Source organism: Rhodamnia argentea, chromosome 2 (assembly GCF_020921035.1).
Source record: "Rhodamnia argentea isolate NSW1041297 chromosome 2, ASM2092103v1, whole genome shotgun sequence".
NCBI classification, from domain to species: domain Eukaryota; kingdom Viridiplantae; phylum Streptophyta; class Magnoliopsida; order Myrtales; family Myrtaceae; genus Rhodamnia; species Rhodamnia argentea.
In genome coordinates, this window is record NC_063151.1 from 8523894 (window position 1) to 8546304 (window position 22411).

The 22411-nt window shown below is 41.8% G+C and overlaps 3 protein-coding genes across 4 annotated transcripts; 2 read left to right on the forward strand and 1 right to left on the reverse strand.

Annotated features, from left to right (window-relative positions):
• Positions 1–1219, reverse strand: LOC115738700 (histone H3.3). Its single transcript, XM_030671412.2, has 4 exons — positions 1071–1219; positions 811–904; positions 465–632; positions 1–372 (listed from the first exon to the last, which is right to left on the reverse strand). Exons 2-4 carry the CDS (start codon positions 880–882, stop codon positions 202–204), a joined length of 411 nt encoding a protein of 136 aa, XP_030527272.1. The 5' UTR covers positions 883–904; positions 1071–1219; the 3' UTR covers positions 1–201.
• A 562-nt stretch (positions 1220–1781) lies between these two features.
• Positions 1782–2972, forward strand: LOC115738699 (F-box protein At4g00893-like). The gene has a single exon (XM_030671411.2). The coding sequence runs from the start codon at positions 1782–1784 to the stop codon at positions 2970–2972; it is 1191 nt and encodes a 396-aa protein (XP_030527271.2).
• A 9101-nt stretch (positions 2973–12073) lies between these two features.
• Positions 12074–17960, forward strand: LOC115738615 (protein IQ-DOMAIN 32). 2 transcript variants are annotated; one of them, XM_030671284.2, is made up of 6 exons: positions 12074–12299; positions 13258–13584; positions 13676–13903; positions 15000–15077; positions 15203–16844; positions 16883–17220. In XM_030671284.2, exons 1-6 carry the CDS (start codon positions 12219–12221, stop codon positions 16984–16986), a joined length of 2460 nt encoding a protein of 819 aa, XP_030527144.2. In that variant the 5' UTR covers positions 12074–12218; the 3' UTR covers positions 16987–17220. The 2 variants fall into 2 exon arrangements, with proteins under 2 accessions (XP_030527144.2, XP_030527145.2); XM_030671285.2 differs by lacking the exon at positions 16883–17220 and adding an exon at positions 17656–17960 and having other exon boundaries at positions 12077–12299.
• Positions 17961–22411: the final 4451 nt, after the last annotated feature.

The following is a 22411-nucleotide window of genomic DNA, read 5'->3' on the forward strand; positions in this document are numbered from 1 at the left end:
AGAGAAGAAAACAGCAACTGCAGAAATTGATATTACTCGAACCATAAAGTTCTTTCAACAAATGGCGACGATTGTCCACTGGTTATAACACGATTGTCAAAGACCTACTACGAAAAGACAAACCGGTAACACTCGACACCTATGCACAGGAATCAAAACGAATTACCAAAGGGCCTAGTCATAATGTTGTGACCGGAAACTCTAAGCACGTTCACCCCGGATTCGCCTCGCGAGCTGGATATCCTTGGGCATGATGGTGACCCTCTTGGCGTGGATGGCGCACAAGTTGGTGTCCTCGAACAGACCCACCAGATACGCCTCAGCAGCTTCCTGGAGAGCGAGGACCGCGTGACTCTGGAACCTCAAGTCCGTCTAACCACGAATGAAAATTAGGCAAAAAAAGGTCAGAACTTGGATACAGGCATCCGAACAGAAACTTCAATTACCATCGCTACCGTTATTACCTTGAAGTCCTGAGCGATTTCACGAACAAGGCGTTGGAAGGGCAGCTTGCGGATCAGGAGCTCGGTGCTCTTCTGATACTTCCTGATTTCACGGAGAGCCACCGTCCCTGGGCGGTAACGGTGAGGCTTCTTCACTCCACCGGTGGTCGGGGCCGACTTCCTCGCAGCCTGAGATTTTCATGAATTTCACCAAAATCACCACGCGAAAAACTAAGCCCCGATTCTACCATATCTTACCACGAATCGAAACACTTCCCGTACGATAATACCGAAGGAAACAAAGAAATCTACAACAACCGAACGGCTCGCCGAATCGGAAGAAACCCCAAAGGAAAGAACACGGTACCTTGGTGGCGAGCTGCTTCCTGGGAGCTTTTCCACCGGTAGATTTGCGAGCAGTCTGCTTAGTACGGGCCATCTTTGCTCAATCAAGAACGAGTCTATCAAATCAACAAACCAAAGAACATCAATCAGATCCGGTATCGACCAAGGCAACCGCGACGAGCCCGATTTGCGGGATGACGAACAAACAATTTCGAAGGAAAGCTTAACAAACTCGACGAACCGATTAGATATGGAGAGCAAAACGAGGGACGAATTCAATACCTCGGAAGCCTGGAACGAGAGGAATCGGGAAAAGGCGATCGCCGAATTAGGGTTTCGAATCTCCCGCAAGATGATGAACGCAGGAAACGGTTAAACTAAAAAGGCCTTTATATGGAGAGAGAAGGTCGGCCAATTCGGAAAGCAGGATAACGCCGCCTCGAAGGCTTCCGGAATCCAACGGCGTCCGGCGCGAGGATGTTTAATAAGCCGTTGGATTGTTGAAGACGAGGATCGAGGATCGCCAGCGTGGACAATTTTGTGTTTCTTCTGTGCGACAGCGAGTTAAAAAACTAAACTAGAGAGCGTCATCGCATCCCTTCCGTTGACTTGTTAGATTTTCGCCAGTTCTGACTCCCGAGACGTGGGGCGACAGAAGATGGGGTGTTCCGGGTCGGACGGGCCTCGCCGCCAGCACCTAAACGGGCCGGGCCTCGTGATGTAGCGGGTTGACATTACGGTGAAGCACTGGAGTGGGAGTTCTGTCCAATTTCGTCGTCTTAGGAAAATCCGAGTCCTAATGTTAAGATCTGAATTTTGTGGTTTTAAAAGAAGAAAGTGAATTTTCCATCTGTGTCCATTCAAATCGACAGATTTCGATTTCAATCCGAGGAAGCTACGGACTCCTAGTCTAAGTAGGATTAATGAATTCATCAATTTCGTAGTCCACCTGTCGCTTTAAAAAGCCCTAGCCTAGCGAGGTCACGTACTATTATGTCCTTCGCAACAAGAGTCGCCATCGATTCCGACGCCGACATGGAAGAGCACATTCCCGACACCGTGCGAGAAGAAGAGGAGGCGGAGGTGGAGGAGGAAAAGACTCCATGGCCTGATCTCCTCCCCGAACTCCTCGATTTGGTGTCCTTGCACCTCTCGGCCCCGGACTTTTCCTCCTTCCGGCGGGTGTGCACGTCGTGGCGGTCCATCACGAACCCCGTACTCCGCCTCCTGCCTCCCTCGGCCGACTTCTTCCGCCGCGGCACGCCGATCTTGGCCACCGTGCACGACGACTTCTGCAGTTTCTTCGACCCCATCCACAACGCGGCCCTCCGGGCCGACTTCCCCGAGCTCGCCGGGACGCGGCTCCGCGTGGCGGGCGCGGGGGACTGGCTGCTGCTGACCCGGGGCAAGCAGGGGGTGTTCTTCTTCAACGTGTCCGAGCGGGTCACGGTGCCGCTTCCCGACCTCGACATGTTCGCCATCGACGTGGTGTGCTTCTCGGGCCCGCCGGACACGCCGGGCTGCACCGTGATCGCCGCGACGCACTCCCTGCGGGAAATCTACTCCCTCAGGCGAGGCGAGGCGGCGTGGACGTACCACGAGTTCGAGCACAAACGGTCCTACGCTGCAAACTGCGCGCCGGTGATGCTCGGTGACCGTTGCTACATGCTGCGCAGCCGTGGCGACACCGTGGGGTTCGACTACAAGGAGTGGGAAGACCTTGGGGACGATGATTGTTATTACCACGACATGTACGCGGACCGGCCGGAGCCGCTCCGCAAGTGGCGGCGCGGGCGGATCGACCAGTGTTTCCTGGCGGAGGACGGGGGCGAGCTGTTGGCGGTTTTCTTGGGCTACGACGAGACCCGGGTGAGCGTTTTCGGCCTCGACGTGGGGGCGAAGACCTGGAGAAAAGTGGACAGACTGGAGAACAAGATGATGTTCATAAGCCAAGGGTCGTGCTTGGTGGTTGATGCCGTCGTTAGGGGGACCGGCAACAAGATCTATCTTCCGAAATCGAGGGGCGGCCACGGCATGTTCTACTCGTTCGCGACGAACAAGTTCCACACTTTCCTCGACGACTTGCCGCGGAAACGGTCGGAGTTCATCAAGGAAGTGAAACCGAGCTGTGCTTGGATTCAAGTCCCGGCCGGAGCTCGAAACATCAAGCCGTTTACTTGGTGATCGGGAAGTCCCCTGATGGTAATGGCAAATCGTTCGTGCGTTTCTAACTTATGTGCTTTAAGGATGCCTTAAATGATTTTTCGGTCGGGACTCCTTTCTGGTGTGCAAATTACAAAGTATTTAGCTGTTAGGTATTCAAGAACGAGAGTTGCCATCGATCGTCTTTGAAAAAAATGATTTGAGTCTTCTTTGCATTTGCTCATGAATTTTAACACAAAACTTCCCCATCTTAAAAGTGGCGGTGATCATGGGGCACCAAGCCTTAATCTATACCCTAAAATTAATACCCAAATTTGCCCATCTTAAAAAGTTTTATCCAAAATTCTTCGGACGGACCGGTTTTGGATCGGGCCGATTCGGCTCGAGCGGTCACTTGGGCCGCCGGACCCATGATTGTGTCTAGCATAGAGTGACAGGCACACAAAAAAAAGGCCGAAATTGAGGCTTCTAAGCCAAGGCCCATGGATCACAGCCCGAGGTGACAGAAAAAGGAGACGACCCGACTAGCACTAGCGGCCAGGACAACCAGACTCATTTCAATTTTCTTTTCCCTTTATTTCTCCATATTATGCTCCTAGGCTACGTTTGGTCGGCTGGATGAAAACGAGACATGACATATTTTATTCTATCGTGTTTGGTAACTATTCAGGGTAGGATAAAGTCAGATATAGCGGATGTAGCTCGGATAAAAGAAAAAATCCCTAAAAAAGGGAGTGAGATAAGTCCGAATAAGATTTCTCTTATCCAACTATTTTTTTTTTCTCAAAAACCCTACGTTCTCGTTCGTTCACACACGCGACTCCTCTTGCATCGAAATTTCATGAAAACAATTCATGAAAACAATTCATGAAAGGAGTGATGGTCCAAACGAATTATTCTCCGTAACTCTAATCCGACGAATTCAAGCTCCATCTCCGGCGGGGCTTTCGAGCTTCCAATCCGCGAAAACCTTTATCATTCCAGCCTGTTTCTTCGATTTCCAGCGGCGCTCTTTGAATTCCAAAAGCTCTGGCGGTTATACGTCTTCCTCCCAGGAGCTTGAGCATCTCTGTTCTGTCCTCGGTTATACATCTTCATCTTCGAGTCCATAAGCCCCATGATATAAGCCCTTTGTGTCCCGCTTCGATTTGTTAGCGTCGCATCGCATCGCTTCGTATGAAAACTGCTTCTTCTTCCTCCTAAGCCGGCGGTCCATCGATCATCTTAGTCTAGTTTCGCTGAGGTGATATTTTCATGACGATAAGATCGATATTATTTTCTGGGCACTACGTAGGAGCTTATATATCATTTATATTGATATTCGGTTTCTATCAAATAATATCCGATTTGCATCCCTGATTCGCCAAACAGTAGATAAGATATGAAAAAATCTAAAAATTTCTTATACAGTCTTATCATGACTAGAAATTCGGACGACTAAATGCAGCCTGAACGGGCCAACCCCGATTGCTTACATGGACAGTTGCACTCATTGTTTGTTGCTTCTAAAGTCAAGAATAAAAAGCTGAGCGCAACGCATCACTGACCTTAGCACGTTAATGACTTCGCTACCACCGAGCTCTTTCCTTTTTTTTTTTTTTTTCTTCTTTTCCAATTATTCTTAAAAGGTGGAAGGCGCCCTGTGAAAAAGGCTGACGTGACCCATCAATTCAGCAACCGTCGCTCCTCGCGAAAACAGTTCGCGAAGGCAATGGAGGACATACGGTGCCCACCGTCATATTTGAACTCGTCGAACACAAATTACGGACCGTTTCCGATCAAGGTCAGATCACACGTTAAGAATCGTACCAGGGAAATTCTCAACAGCCTCCGCAGGTCCATTCCCGACCTCTAATAGTCACACGAGGTCGACTGATTCTGCAAGTTTATCAGATCGTTTTTCATAGATCGCGAATCGCCCTCGTAATTCACTTATACACCGCCTCGAAATGTAGCGATGATTCCTCTTGCTTCATTCTCTGGGGCGCGTGTAAGAGTGATAACGGGCATAGCGTGCTCGCCTCCTAAAGCGCTATTCTCGCCTGCTGCCATCCAAATGAGGCTAAAGCTTCTCTCTCTCTCTAGTAATGCTTGGCCAGTGCACGCTTGACTAGAATCCAAGGTAACCTTACGCACTCGCTTGTTCACAGATCTTCCCTTCGATCTCAGTATTACATGTGAGCCATGTCAGTGCTTTGCGCTTTTACAATGGTCCCCAACCAAGCTCCAGCAGAAAAAAAGCTCTAAATCTGAGCTTGCCAATCATTTGTCCGAGTCTTGGAATAAGCTCGGCTCAAAAGGGCCCTCAATTATTGATTTTCTAGATGAAAGAACAAAGGTAGGACTCCGCTTTATTTTCCCTTTTTTGTCACTAAACTTGCGGTAACTTCTCCAATCAGATCTTTCGGCTTTTAATCTGTCTGATCATATCCTTAAATTCGCGTAATTTAAGATTAAGTACTCCCGACTCCAAATCGATTTCATCGGAGCTTACATGTGAGGCGGGAGCCAACAAGAGCTTAACATGGAAAATCTTTCTTCTCCCCGCAGACTGTCGAGTAATGCACGAGATCGAAAAAGTCCGACGATACGATGACAATTTTCAAATTCGAAAAAATCGATTTTTCCACCTCAGAATTCTTGTCGGCTTCACCGGAAAAGGTCGACTCTAATTATCCTAACCTCGAGCCGGAGGGACTTAATTAATCCCCCCCAAAAAAAAAACCACCTCAAAGCAGCCCCCCCCCAATATGGGCAAGTCTCCATTGGAACCCTAAATAAAAGACAGGTTTTATTGCTTTCTTAATCATTTAGGGAGACTTCCCATGTGGGAAAGGTCCCTACCAATCTCCCGCTCCAAACCCTAATAAAGAATTGAACCAAAAAGGTGCTGAAGGTTCACCTAGATTTGCCGAAATGATTCTCCATCCAGCGGGAAGTAAAAGGAGTCATCGCCCCCAACCAAAACTTGGCCAATTCGATCGTGACCTCGCGCTTTCAATTTATTGAGCTGTCATCCCACAATTGACATAACCACAAAAAAGAAAGAAAGATGGAAGCAGACCACACAACCAAATCCACCTTTTCCACCCAACGTACTTAGAGAGGGAATAACAATAATACTAAGAATTAATACCATTAAAAATCCCGAACTGATATATTTGTGATGAATTTATCATGAGTTTTTTTTTTTTTTTTACCATCAAAAGCCTCAATCTGTGAGAAATTTACCCTATATTGATTTTCGTTAAATTTTACCTTCAAATTTTCGAGTTGGATGACACGTGACAGTTAATAGATTTCCTTCTTTTTCACTTTAATTTTGATCATTCGGCTTCGATTCAATTTAGATTGTCGTTTCCGCTTATAAAAATGGAACTTAAAAACAACTGGACGCGAAAGAGATAATGTCGTTTCTAGAGAAGTCTTTTAAGCTTTGGTGCTATGAAGTATTTTCCATTTTCTAGTTCCTCGATTTGGTGTGTCAGTTCGTGAACGAATTCCCTTCATTAGATGCGCCGTTCAAAAGCGAAAATGAGATCATAGGCGAGTACGACGGCACATCTTTCCTTTAAAGTACATTTTACCGATAAGACGTCTGATGCACATATCTAGCAATTTACCAGCAATGGAAAACTCGCGGCAGAGGGATCGCACCATGACGCACCCACCACCCTCTCTCTCTCTCTCTCTCTCTCTCTCTCTCTAATTAGGGGAATCAACAATGATTTGTCGAGTGATTAAGACCAAAATATGGAAACGACGTCGCACCAACAATAAAAGCGGTCGAACCGTCGGAGCAGATCTGCTTGGTCCGACCCCGAAGCATCGATTTTTCTTTTGTCGGGACATTCTCTGTAATTCTCGTATTAACTCCTATTGACCGTCATGCCTTTTTCTGACAAAAAAATCATTCCTTTCAATCAATGGGATCTAATACATAATTTGGAGTGTCGTTTCTTACGGCAGCCGAAAAGTCTTTTTTCCTTTCCCTCTCTGTTCTCTCTCCCCATGTCCTTTTCAACTTTCAGCCATGGGGAGCGTTTGAGCTAGTCTCACATTCCCCCCTCCATCTCTTGTTGGTTTCATTTGAGTTTTCTTGTTCTTTGGTTGAGCTCTCTTCTCTCGGTGCAGTTCTAGATCCGTCGTTTGAACCCTCTCGATCTAGTTCTAGATCTAGTAGCTATCCTCTCTCGATTTATATTCGAGAGTTTAATAATATGTTTTCGGGGACTCGATACTTTTACGCTCTGTTTGTACACGAGTCGCCCGCTTGTAGTTTCAACGGTGATTGCGAGAGTTCTGACGTCTCGTTAAACCGTAAAGTTTTTCTCTTCCAAATATTGTATGCGTGTTGGTTTAATTTGTTTCGGTTGATTCCGTATGGTGATCCTACAGAGAAAATCGAACCTAAGTGCATATCTCTAGCTAGAAAAGCCGTAGTTATTGAAGAAAGAATTTCTGACGTGTGCTCATTATGAATGATGCTATGTGACCCAATAATCGGCCGCCATTTATTTTGTTTAAGTGATTCTGGATCTTTACAATCCACCGCCTCACGTAGCGAATGTGGTAGTTCACTTAGTAGAGGGTATAATATGCTTAAGAGTAGGCAAAAAAAACAAAAAGAGGCAAGAGATAGTATTTCTAAATTAGAAAAATATTTAACCACTCAATTTGAGTTTCGTGATGCAGAACATAGTACTGATTTCGAAATCCCGAAGTGGTGGAAGAGTCACCAAATCGAGTATCCAGTTCTCGCCCTCATCGCTCGTCAAATATTAGCAACTCCTTCTTCAATGGTTGCAGTTGAACAAACATTTAGTGCTGAAGGATTAATTTTGGACGCTCGCCGTTCAAGATTAAGCCCGGACTCTGTGGAAGCTCAAGCTTGTGTCGGCGATTGGACGAGGGCGAAATATCGACACCAAGAGTTAGATCGTGAACACGAATTTTTTAGCGATGATGTTGGAGATACCACCGCCACGGGTACCACAACGGGTAGCGACGATTCACGATGAGGTAAGTTGGGGTTCTCAAAGGTAAAAGAACTACATTGGCTTTGATTCTTCTATCCCCAAGAAGATATGTAGGCGCTTAATGATAATTCATTAAGTTCAAGCACATTCCTTCTTTTTTTTTTTTTTTGCCCATATTTTATTACAATGTACAATTTAATTGTATTTTATAATTTATTATTTTATTTTATTTTATTTATTATTTTAAAAATTATTATTAAAAAGGAATCGGAATGAACCGGCGGTTCCGAACCGGCCCGGAATCGCCGGTTCCGGTTCGGAACCGGAACCGGAATTATACACGGCCGGTTCTTGAACCGGAACCAGCGGTTCCACCGAACCGGCCGTGTCTGGTTTGAACCCTCTCGATCTAGTTCTAGATCTAGTAGCTATCCTCTCTCGATTTAGCTTTGAGAGTTTAATAACATGTTTTCGGAGACTCGGTATTCATGTGCTCTGTCCGTACACGAGTTTCGCCCTGTAGTTTCAACAGTGATTGCGAGAGTTCTGGCGTCTCGTTAAACCGTAAAGCTTTTCTCTTCTAAATGTTGTATGAGTGTTGGTTTAATTTGTTTTGGTTGATTCCATATGGCGATCTTGCAGAGAAAATCGAACCTAAGCGCACATCCCCAACTAGAAAAGCCGTAGTTATTGAAGAAAGAATTTATGACATGTGCTCATTATGAATGATGATGCTATGTGACCCAATAATCGGCCGCCATTTATTTTGTTTAATAGATTCGTTCTCATGAATCGAGTGCGTGCTTAACCATGCTGACGCATCGCTGATCCTCTTTATTTTCTAGATTTTTCTTTGTTTGTTAGCATTCTGGGCTTTACTCTACTTTAATTTACTTTCCTATGGAAGTCTATGTACTTCTCATATTTCTTTTTTTAGCACCGAATAAAATTTTCTTTTGACAATATATATATACACACATACGGGATCTCTTGTGGATTAGGCCAAATCTAACGATTAGATATTACGAACACATTAAACTCTGTTTAATTTGTTTTGGTAGAATACATATGGCGATTTTGCTGAGAAAATCGAACCTTTTCTATAAACAAACTAGAAAAGCCGTAGTATTGAAGCATCAATTTGAAATGATCGCTCATTATTAATGATGATTTTAGTGTGACCCAATAAACACATTTATTTTGTTTAATACATTCATTTTATGAATCGAATTTATACATGCGACGATCATCTTTAAAATTTTATAGATTTTTTTTAGTTAATTAGCATTCGGTTTCTTTAAATAAACTCACTGACCTATGAACCGCATGTACCTCTCTAATTTTTTTTTAGCACGGGGTTGAAAATTTTCTTTTGACAATATATATATACAACAATCGGATCTCTTCCGGATTGCCAAATCTACCGATTAGATAGGCCGACACATTAAACCCTGTTTACGTGTCGAGCAAAACATGAACGATTTTGACACGTGGCTGTTGCGATAAAAAAAAAGGTGCATCAAACTGAAAAGATGGCGCAATTAATATGTTCTGAAAGTACGGACAATAAACACAATTTTTATACATTCAATTTTGTAATTTATACGGGTTGCGATCATATGTTAAAAATATACTAAATTTTAAATTAATTCATAGTTTTGATGAAATAAACGCACGACCGGTCCGCAACCTCGCTAATCTCGACATGGGGTGGAAGCCATGGACAGCTAAATCTCTGCAACAATTTTTTTTTTTTTCTTTTTTTTTTATTTTAAACTTTTTCTAAATGATAATTGCTTGCAAAGAAAGAGACAAGTGGGTGGCTACAAAAGGGTCTTCAAACCCAGAAGAGGCGTTCTCGTTGGTAACATCAAAAATACGGAGAAAAAAAAAAGGATAATAATTAAGATTTTAATTGGGTTGGTGTTTTTTAGAGATACTAGATATGACAACACAACGTTTTTCCGGATGATTCTATCGTAAGCGCGAGCTCACTTGGGATGGATGCCACGACAGCTAGAATGACTTTTTTTTTTTTTTTAAATGCTAATTCCCTTATAAAAAAAAAGTTGATAATTGCTTTTATTTTTTATTCCCATATTTCTAGTGCTAAAATCAAAAATAAAAAGTAAAACATTGGCTTAAAAAAATGGAAATATCTCGAATTTTTGTATTCGCATTTTTTTTTCTTCAGATTAGACATTTCAAAGGATCTTTTTTGGATGATTTATCTAAATGCACGAGGTCAATTGGTGCAAATTCTGACGCTCGAGTTTAGAATGACTTTCATTTTATTTTGTTGTTTTACACCTTGGTTCAATGAGAATGCAGCCCTTTCACGATGAGAGATTTTTTATTTTTATGATGCGAAATGCCTTGTTAAGTATAATCTTGATCTTAATGGATGATTAGAACATTCTTTTATACTTATGGTGTCCCTCCATTTAATAGTTTAGATTTTTAACTTTCGTGAAAACTTTACAAATTCCATTGACAGTGTAGAACTTGAAAAAAAAAGGGTATTATTTTTAAGGACCAGTGCCATCCTTTTACTACATTCCCGTTAAATAAAATGTAGCAAGGCAAGTGCCATGTTAAAAAATGCAGCTTCCGTAAATAATCAGAACATGTTTTCTCCCACATAAAATGAAAACAACATCCATCCCAATTTAATTGATGATAATATGAAACTATGTACCTATTCAACACCCATTTAACATGTTAAAGGCGGGTTGAGTGTAAATAAATCGCAAACCTATTTAACACTCATATTATTTTAGAGTTCACCATTCTAGACCCGTTTACTGAATTTGACTAACCTACATGTTAAAGGCGGGTCTATAGCCAATTTTGGCACGTCTAGTCGGGGCTGAGTTTGTGGATTTTTTTTTTATAAATATTTGGTTGGAAAATTCGTGGTCTAAGTAATGTTTGTAAGTACACCTACCATTATCATCACGTATTGACTTTTACAGGATTTGACGTACAAATTCCTACAATTTGCATTTGAATTTATGATCGAAGGGAAGAAAAAGGAGGAAACTTTAGCGCGATAATCAACGGTGCTCGGCTAAGCATCGTCCTTTGGACTTTTATTTCGAAGACGACTGTTTGCCATACGACTTGTTCGGTGGATTATTGGACGAGTACTAACCCCGTGGTATGACCTTTCTTCGAGGGAACTCCTTCAAAGGTCACTGAATTTGGTTAGATTTCACGATCGAGTCACTAAATTGTGATCTCAATCACCTAGCGTACATGCTGAATTTTGCTTTGGCAATTGATGCGTTTTGATCGAAATCCAACCAATTTTTCGGACATAGTCATGACTCGGTGGGCATGTGGTAGTGGCGTGACGTGCCATTTGAAGAGCTAATGTCGTGCTCATCGAGTAAAAAGATAAATTGTGATCAAAGTATATCAATTAAAAAAAAAAACGTTAGGGCATTGGCTCATTGAAATCAAAGTCTGGTGACCCGATTGTGAAATCACTTCGGCGGCCACATTTGGAATTTATCCCGAATCATTCCTTACATAATGGGAAAAGGTAGTAGAAATTTATGTTGTCAAGGCCAATGGCTACTTGTGTGATCAACACGGTCGTCGTTTCGTATTGCAATCTCCTACCTCTTTGCTTTTGTGATTAGTCCTAGCAAAATGTGAGAGCGTGACGACTTGAACCTAAAAACAAATCAAATTACCGTTCGAGCCATGTATTGGTTTGCAAGTTATTCTGATTAGAAAATCCGAAAAAGAAAAGAAGAAGAAGAAAAAAAAAATCCGGACTCAATTACAAAAAAGAAAGAAAGGAGGAGTTATGACCGAAACCGACAAGAAGAGCAATTTTAGTATTTTCTCATGACCAAACGGGAGGATAAAGACATTTGTTTTCAGACTCTTTTGATATTTTATTAAACTTTCCTCGATCTGTAAAAACATACGCAGAATGAAAAAGACAGGGACTAAAAAATAAATAAAAACCCCCCCCAGCTTTTACGCAAAACCAGCATGAAGGTGAAAAAAATGCGTCGTGCGTTAGGAAAGGAGGGCGGATTCCAACATGGAAACTTAGCTCGATTTAAGGAAGTGGCGTTGAGGTCCGCATTTTTCTAACATCTCTCTTGTCTCTCTCTCTCCTCGTTTCAAGTTCCAACAAACTCACCCTCACCTGCCATTGGTGGTTTTGTCTCCGCTGGAGAGGGGAGAGAGGGAGGGGGGCGCGGGGGTGGGAGTGAGGTCGAGTGGGATTTAGAGAAACATCGGATAAGTGAGAAGCGAGAACGATAAAATGGGAAGATCCGCATCTTGTTTCAAAATCATTACCTGCGGGAGCGATTCAGCTGACAAGGATGATCTCGAAGCTTCCGAGGTATCGGTATTTGGCTGATTCGTGGCTCGTTTTCTTGAATTTTGGTTTTGGATTTCAGCATTGTTATCGATTCAGCTCCTGGAGTTGGTCTTTGCGTTTGATGACTTCGAATTGGATTGTTTTCTTGTTGTTTTTTGGGTTTTGTGTGATGTTTCTTGCATGCTCTGTTGAGTTGAGTTATATCACTGCTTGTGCTTGTGCTTGTGCCCCGGGTTGGCGATTGATGAGATTCTGGAGACTGAATGGAATCCGAATATTGGAGCTCATTGATTCAAGTCGCCGAGATCTGATTGAGGTTGAAAGTTTCCTGATCAATGATCAGTGATATCGTCGGGCGCGTGATATTTATGTCAGGCTTCTGTTCTGAGAATAAAACAGGAAATGCAAGATCTGTCTGAGATGTTTGCTTTTTTGGGGGGCTTTTGTCTGTTTGTTAGGAATTAGTAAATCTGTTATGAATGATGTAGAATGTGCGGTAAATTTGTGCACTGGCCGTTGGTAAGGGTTGGCAATTCGTGTTCACTGTGTCATAATCGGGTTTTGTAATCGTGTCAAGTCGGTCTGTTGGGACACACTATACTTTTGTTCACTATGCTATAGAGCTGATGTATAATAAATTCGTGCCAATTTGTATCACTTTTGGGTTTTCCATACAATGGTGTATAAACGTGTTTAATTCTTGTCAGAAATTGTGGGCCCTTGAGGTTCTTGGCTTGTAGCCTCTTTAAGATTGCCTTGATTAATGCAGCGCGCTTGACATTTGAGTTGGATTAGAATTTAGAAGTCAATTCATATTCAAACAAGTTTAAGAATGCAAGGTTTAAAAGATAGATTGGTTGAGGTCCGTCGAACGCTAGGATCGTTGTCCGATCTGTTGTGACTTTTTTTCCGGGACCATATCTCGCGTAATTCCGAGGTTACAATCATTCGTGAATGATGCTTAGTAATTGCATTTCAGATAAAGGGCGACAAAAAGGGCTGGAGTTTCCGGAAAAGATCTGCCCGTCATAGAGTGCTGAGCAACAGTGCGATATCTGAAACTTCAGCTCCTGCAACTAAAGAGATCCCTGAATCTGCGGATGTTAACTTCAAAACAGGAACTGATTCCGATGTTCCCCATAAAGTCTTGGCGATTCAGTGCGCTGATGAGAAGCCACAGCTATCAGCTCCTGTGGATGCACAAGTATCAGAAGCTGTTGTTGCAGCCGAGCCGGAAACTGTTGACGCATTCAGTGTGGATGAAGCGACCGTTATTTTCATCCAAGCCACTATAAGGGGTTTCCTGGTACCGATTTCTGTTCATATGGTATGCTTATTCATAACAAAGAAATAAAGTAAAGTTTATTCTAACTTCTCTATTGTTATTTGCTTGGCAGGCTCACAAAGCACTCTTAAAGCTGAAGAGTGTTATCAAGTTGCAATCTGCTGCGCGTGGATACCTGGTCAGGAGCCATGCTGTGGGAACTCTGCGATGCGTCCAGGCCATTGTCAAAATGCAAGCTCTGGTTCGTGCTCGCCGTGTTCGGAAACTAGCAGAAGGAACTTTTGCAGATAAGAATGCAGATGTGAAGCATAAGAGGGATGGCATCAATTTAAAGGCCTTGGTAATGTTACTACTAACTCAGTTCTTTTAATATATTTGTGGACATAATTTTCACCTTTTGTTATCTTGATTATAATTTTTGTCATCTTTTAGATACATGCATGCTGTATCTTGATTGCTGATTACTTTATTGGAGCACGAGCATGTACTGGCTTACCAATTATTATGGCAATATATTGGCATATTATAGTTGTAATTGTGAATTTTGGGATTTCTTTTTTACCTCTTGGAATTAGGAATATGTTAAATATGAGCCTGGAAGACTGGCACTGGCAGTACTATGTAACTGAACTGAAGATGTAGATGCTAAATGCTTTGCTTCCTTTTCTTTAAGCGGAAAGAAGAGGAATTTTCTGGACAATGATCCTCTAAAGCCTTAACCGTCGACTGACTACCGAAAGTTCATCAAACTCATCTTCCTGCTTCAAATGTGAATCATCTACACAAAACTATGCATGTTTGAGGACACTAAAGAATTCTGTTATGCCCGGGGCATTGCAGAAGTTTTATATTCTGATTATACATTTCCTGCAGCATTCAATGATCCTCTAAAGGCATAATTGTCAACTGACTACTGAAAGTTCCTCAAACTCGTCTTCTAGCTTCGAACGTGAATCATCTACACAAAACTGTGTATATTTTAGGACACTAAAGGCTTGGAGATTGTTCCATTTTGTTTCTGATTATCCATTTCCAGCAGCATTCAGACAAATTACTAGTAGCAGTAGTAGTACGTTTCTGGACCCTTTTCCTGTTGTACATACTGACCGGAGAAAATACTTGAAAGAAGGTTGAGAAATCGGTTGTCACACATAAAAGTGCTAATTATCCCTATGATTGATGGTTAAGGACCAATTATTGAGTAATGAGATTAAGGATACACAAAAAGTCGAACTCTTATGATAACATCCTAATATTAACTGCTGTTGCCATCGAACATGCCGACTCCTATTGGCTGTGTGATTTATCATTACTTCCATGCATTGTAAAGCCAACTGATTCTCTGATGCTTCTTATGGAAGTTCTCGAGGATAGTGTCTATGCTAACCCGGATTGTTTCCTTCTTTTATTTTTGTTAAACAATTTCCTTGATTCAGGAGATGGAGAATGCAAATAAACCAGGAGTAGCTTATGTTTCCATCGAGAAGCTGCTAAGCAATAGGTTTGCCAGACAGGTGCGCTCTCTCTCTCCCCCTCCCCCTGCCCCCCAAAGTCCCCCTTCCTTGACTAGTGTGGGATTTTTTGTGCATCTCTCCTATGAATGCTCCAAAGATTCTGATGGTTTTATGTTAAATTGAAGCTCTTGGACTCGACACCGAAAGAGAAGCCTATCAAAATTAAGTGTGACATTTCCAAATCTGATTCCGCATGGATATGGCTGGAGAGGTGGATGTCAGCTTCATCAGCAGAACCATCACCGATGGTTGGGTTGATGACTGAGGAGCAGGAAAATGAGAAGAATGAGAAACTGAGACAAGAAAATTCGGAGAATTCATCTGAAGTTCTTTGTAGATCAACAGATTCTGTACCGGCCTGTAAGGAAATATCGGCACCAGCTGAAAATGAAGATAATCTGATCCTTCCCGAGGAAGACAAATCTAAAATCGTGGAATGCAATGTGATATCTTCTGCAGGGGAGGAGCACATGGAGCAGTCTGAGCCTGAGAAATTTCAAACGTTTGATGCAAACGAGAGCTCAACAGAGAGAGAATCTGCTCCGCCTCTGATTTGTGATAACTCTAAAACGGAGCCCGACTCTCCTTCCAATAAGATTGAAGTGGAAATCGAACAGCCAAAACATTCAGGGAAGAGGTGTACCCCAGATCAGCTCGAGACTTTGGGGAAGAAACCGGCATTTGAATCTAGAAAGGCTAGTAATCCATCTTTTATTGCCGCTCAGTGCAAATTTGAAGAATTAACTTCAACTGTCGACTCGAGTGGATCAATAAATTCATCTAACGGAGATGTCAAAGCCGATTCAAATGGAGTGCCGGTTTCATCAGGAGGTGCTACGATTGGCGAGAATGCATTTGGCCTGGAAGACAATGTGGCTCTAAATCAGGTGAGAGGTCAAGTTGGTGGGTCTGAATGTGACACAGAGCTTTCAATTACTTCCACTCTTGATTCTCCAGACAGATACGATGATGGAAATGTAGACTCGGTGAATCAATCCAAAGTTACTGAGGAAAGAGCTTGTGGTCCCGACAATGTGAAAAATGAAATATGCGAAGTTAAGGAATCAACTGCTGTCCAGCTGTCGACATTGTCTGATTCTGTCTCTGATCATCCAGAGAAGGGTGAAGATGTTATCAGTGAACCTGTTGCTTCAATTGTGGCCATGGAACCCGAACAGGATCAGCTGAACCTTGATAGAAGCACATCGGATGTACCGGGAGAAATTGATTCCAAAACAATCCAACAAGCTTGCAGGTCGTCACCAGAAGTGTCTCCCAGGAGCCATATGACCATTCCCGAGTCACAAGGAACACCAGCTAGTCTGGTCTCTGTGAACACTAAAGGGAGTAGAACAGATAAAACCAGGTCCTCGAACAAGCGCAAATCCTTGTCAGCAACCAAGAGATCACCATCAAACACGTATCAGGACTCTGGTACGGGCACTCCAAAACAATTGCCTAAAGATCAGAAAAATGGGAAAAGGCGCAGTTCTTTTGGATCAGGGAGACCCGATAATGTGCAAGAACCACGAGACAGTAGCAGCAGTAATTCTCTCCCTCATTTCATGCAAGCCACAGAATCTGCTAGGGCTAAGGTGAATTCGAACAACTCTCCGAGGTCGAGTCCTGACATACATGATAAAGAGATCTACATTAAAAAGAGGCACTCTTTACCGGGCGCGAACGGCAGGCAGGGCTCCCCACGAATTCAGCGGTCAGTGTCTCATACGCAACAGGATTCAAAAGCTAATGGTACTCAAACACAAGGTACTATTCTCTGACCCAAAAAAAAAAAAAAACACAAGGTACTATTCAAATTCTCCTTTCACGTTTCTGGAAAGACTCTTCTTTGGTAATAGACTATGCACTGAAATTTCTGCATGAACTCTTCCTTTTTAACCTTTTTTAACCTAGCATCGACAAGTTTCTTTTTCTAGAACAAGCATCATTTATTGGAGAGAAGCGAGTAGATTTACTTTTGATATTAAACGGGTGATTAAACTGAGGGCTTCTTGTTCTTTGGTAAATTGTATCACTAGATATTCCAGCTTCATTTAGTACCGCTTTTAGCAGCGTATCATATTGAAGTATTTATGGAGTTTTTATGTGTTGTATTTGCCCTCTTTACAAACCTTGGGGGTAGCAACTCCCTTTAAAACTTATCTATATCTGTAAGTCAAGGATTTCTTTCAGGATTTATGGAAATTAAGCTCTAAAGAGTGAAGACGCGTTATTGGTACCCAAAGGAAGTTTGATTCTTTTAGTATCGTTGGTTACTCGTGAAACAACATCACATGGCAATGGGATTGCCTTTCCACAACTGTAGAGCAAGCTGTATCCAATGTCCAGCTTCAGTTTGGCCTTTGATTCATCAGTGAACTGGTCGTGATATTTCAGTGTTTATGCGTCCTGAATCCTGATAAAGCTTTTGATCTTCACATTGTTCTGCCCTTTTGCATTAGTTCTGTAATTAATTGGACATCCGGATCGACATCCTCTTCTTTTTAAGCAATTTGCTTAGCACCACAGGGGCTATTAGACGTGCCTTGATCACTTGCTACTCTATAATATTTTGCAGAGAGAAAATGGCTCAGGTGAAGAGCTCAGTCCTTATCAGCTTGCAGTGGCTAACCAGTTATAGATGCCGTCCGGAGAACAACACGTATTGATCGCGTAGCTTCATGCTTGCTTCATATGCTTTTGATGTTTGGTTTCAAGGTTTGCCTGGAAGAGAGAAGAATATATAGAACTGGAGGGGATTTTCATTTTCCTTTGGTACCTTTCCGCTGATGTTTGTTAATTTTCTGCGACGACTTCACCAGGGATGTGCGCTTGTATCTAAAAACATTAATCTGTGTGCGATGTGAATCCGATGTTTAAAGTCTCATGTTCGTTTCGTGTTCTTGAGCATCATTGCAAAGTGGATGTAAGATCATTAACTTGCGTTTTCTGCAAAGTGATCAGTTTGAGTAAAGGAGTTACGGCAGATGGTCGATGATTTGGAGGTGACCTTGTGCCTCAAGAGCACAAGCGACTCTTTGTTCAGGGCTGCAGACTTCGAGAGCTTTCGTGGCGGTTTTGTTCTTTCCGTTTCCCCGGTTAGAGTAGAGGGGAGGCCAAAAAAAAAAAAAAAAAGGTTAAAGAACCGATGTACTGCCCGGATGACAAATGTTGCTGCGGTTTCGATCTGTACCTTGATTCGACAGGCAACCGCTCATGATCATGGGATCTTCTCTTACTGTATCGCGAAGAATCGTTTCCAAGTACAGCAAACGATCGTTTGATTGCGAAGGACACGGTTACTTTTAAAGCCGTACGAGGATTCTGGCGAAACAATTGTCCGAACTCGTGTCCCTACTTGGAGGTCAAAAGTTAATACTGAAAAAAAAAAAAAAAGGATTGGAATTGGGTTCTACTAATCCCTCCACGGAAGAAAACACTTGTCCGAAGTCGAGTCCATCGACGATGATCGCGTCCTCACAATCGGCGACCAACGGAAACTTGATTTGAATCCAGGTAGTACTTTCCCTTCCAAAATGAAGTTCCATTATGGATTGGATGGAAGAAAGTGCTGAGGATTTGCAGGAGGCGAAAGACAATTTCCACTGATTGGGAATCGGAAGAGAGAGAGTGAACGGAAAGCTTTAGAACAATGACGTGAAGAGGAAATAGAAGAGAGCCGCCAAAGGGCAAGATGCCTAAAAATCCATTGTGGCTGGGCTTTAATCGGTGGGGATCGACGTGTCTGTGAGTTGGACAGGCGCCGTAAGTTCGACCTTTTAAGCAATCTCGCCTGTAATTTACTTATCTGGGTTACATTTTAGCTGTTTCATAAAGTTTAAGTGCGACGATTTACCTAAAAATTCATTTTTATGACATCAAAAAATCCAAACTATAGCCACCGTGATAGATTTACCTTAAATTTTTTTTCTCGTGACATAAAAAACCTTAGAACTTATGTCTATATGACACATTTACTCTCCGTAATATGTTTTTTCAGCAACAAACAATGCCGTTCTTTTCTTTTTTCCTCATTTCACCTAAGTCACGTGGGCGCCGGGTCAAACATTGTTTGCTTTTCGACATTCATATAGGCATGTTTTTAACTGTGCTCATGGACGGAAGGTAAATGTGTCGCATAAATATAATTTTGGAATGTTTGGTGTCACAAAAAAAAATTTAGAGTAGATGTGTTACAGTTTTATAATTTTAAGTTTTCGGCGACTTTTTTCCCTAAAAGAAAAGCAAATACATGATGCAATCCTAATTCTTTTTTCCCAATTCTAAATAGGTCCTCGATGATTAAACTAGTCAACAACTTCCTTTCCGAACAAAAACCAGGTTCCTTGGCCATTACATTCACCAAGGAACCGTCATCCCCATAGGAAGATCTGTAATCTTTGCAGAAACACTCATGCTTCTCCTTTACTCCTTAAAAAAACCATAGTATGAGTTGTCATCTCAATCAAAAGCTCTAATCCAACACCACTTGCCAATTCTGACAACCAACTAAGAACGAAATTCCAGTGAGGTGGTTTTTAGGCCACAGGTAGCCCCCCCAACATCAATTTTTTTTTTACAAAAATGCTTATCAAAAGTGTGATTGTAGAGAGACAATTTTGTTCAGAAAGGCGGTTGTAGTTGAGAATGTTATGCCTACTTTGGATTACAATAAATAAACACGATATCTTATGGTTGCGTTTGATCGTTGGGACTTTGATTGGGATATGATAGGACAAAGTGAGATACCAAATCGTCTGGATAATGAATGTGGACATATCTAATTCTATCAAGTTTTTGGTACACTTCAAGATAACATTATAAATTAAAAAGTATCCAATTAAATTAAACAATAAAAACTAAAAGATTCAATCAATTGAAAACTAAGGAAAAACCCTAGACCAACAATACCACCGTGTAGCAGCGACGCGATATCGATAAATTTGAGACCGTGACAGAGAGAATTGGGGGGGGGGGTGGAATTTCAGGCGACCACCAGAATTGTCCTTGCTTCGCCTCAGATTGATCGAGATCTTGAATGTTGGCGATATCAAAGATTTACTGGCTCTTCATCACCAACTTCCCCCTCTTCCATTCAGACCTTCAGTGCCTCCACGAGGATTATAGCGTCGTGGTAGAGTCCTGGTAGAGTCCTGGTTTCGTCCGCAACGATATTGACCGTTATGTCAATGAGGTGGTTCAGGCGGAGCCACAGTTCCAGCCACCAATGTTTGAGCGGTGCAAGCATTGCTTCCATTGGTTCAACAAAAGAAGATGAGCAAGAGAACTTTCTTTGGAATGATCAGAAGGCATATCAAAGACCCAAGTGATGCAAAACTTCCGACCAGTTGGATCTGTTTGCCGTAGATGCCTACGATCTCTTCCCCTTTCGTTAAGTTTTTTTTTTTTCAAGAAAAAATTTCTTATCTAATCTGGGTATATCCCATCCCTTCCCCTGAGTTTTTTATCCGGTGTTTTATTCGGACGTTTTCAGCATTGTCCGGTCCGGAGGTCGTTTCCAAACACCGGATAGGACAACAAATTATCCTATTTGGACTCAAATCCGGACCGCTAAACACGGCCTATATGATAAACTTTGGCTAAATGGAAAGATGTTTTAGATTGGGACAAGTGAAGTCTTAAAATCTGCGGCGAAAATACAATTGAGTCACAAACCTTTAAAAAAATGCAGTCCTTTCATCAACTTTGTTCAGCTAAACTAACAAATAATCGTGATGTGCCTTATTTTATTATTTTCACAAGACACGTGGTGACGATGTGGCGTCCACCGAGCGTCACGTTGGAAATATATATGAAAATTAAAAAGAAGTACAAACTAAATTAGATTACAAAAATAAAAAAGCTCAAAGTTAAAATTAAAAAATCATAAAATCCAACCACCCTATAAGAAATGTGATTATTAATAATGAAACATTCTTTGAATGTCTTGAACAACATTTCTTGAATTTTCAAATGGAAATTCCAAATCATTGAATCCAACCACCTCCTCTTAGATAATTTAAAATCCAATATCTTAAAAAAAAAAAAAGGCAAAAGGACACTTGGAGTGCCAATATTGGTGTACAACGCTCACTTTAATGCCAATATTTTTTCTTAGATCACTTAAATGCCCAATCGGAGAAAAAACAATCACTTAAGTGTCAATTCCGGCAAAAAAAGATTACTTAAGTGCCAATTCTGGCAAAATAGTACACGTGACATTTTTTATTAATTACTTAATATTATGTGGAATTTTTTAAAAAAAGTATGTCCACATGGCAAATTTTCTTTTAAAATTCAATCCACGTGGACTTTTAAACTAAAATTTATGTTAATTTTTTTAAAAAAATTAAAGGTAAATAGAAAAATAACTTAAAAAATAAAAAGAAAGAAAGCAATCTTGCAATTGCAGCGACGAGGGCTCACACGACCCTCGCTGTTGCTCTTGCCCACCATCGCCGACCGGTGATGGGTGGGGGAGTGCCCCCGAGAGGGGGGGGCCCGGTGACCCCACCGGGGGTCGCCGAGGCCTAGTCGTGGCCGGCCGTGACCCTCGCCGACCCACGGCGAGGCCTCGGTGGGGGTCGCCGGGGCTCGGTGACCTCTCACTCCCTCACCCATCGCCGCCGGGCGATGGTGGGAGGCAGCTAAGGCCCGGCTCTCGCTGCTGCAAATGCGTTTTTTTTTTAGCTTATTTTTTAGTTTTTTAATATTACGTGGATTTTTTGTATTAATTTTTAATTTTTGTTTGTTGACTAGGATGCTCCGGCGAGCCACGCAAGAGCCATGTATGATTTCTGGCGAAGTTTACCGGAGTTAGCACTGAAAGAACAATTTATTTTTCAAAAAAATTGGCATTGAAGTGATCCAAGAAAAAATATTGGCACTAAAGTGAGCGTTATATACAAATATTGATACTCCTAGTGTCCATTTGCCCTTCAATCAAAAAATGAAATTATAGCTCCTCCTTTTTAAATTACTGCAAAAGCTGTTAATTTACATACTATAAAAATAATGAGTTAATACCACAAAAAATCTTAAACCGGTATATTTATTGTAAATTTTACCCCAAATTATTTTTTGCCCACAAAAAATCATAAACTAATACACTTGTGACAAATTTACAAAAAATTATTTTTTTGACCACAAAAATTCCAAACTGGCACACACTCTAAGCTATTTTTCCCCACAAAAAATTTCAAACTGGTACATATGTAACAAATATTTTTCAAAATAAATTTTTTGATCATCAAAAACCCCAAAATGCTATACATTTGATAAATTTACCCATCGTTAGTACCCCTTAAATCGAGTTAACATCACGAAAGACCCTA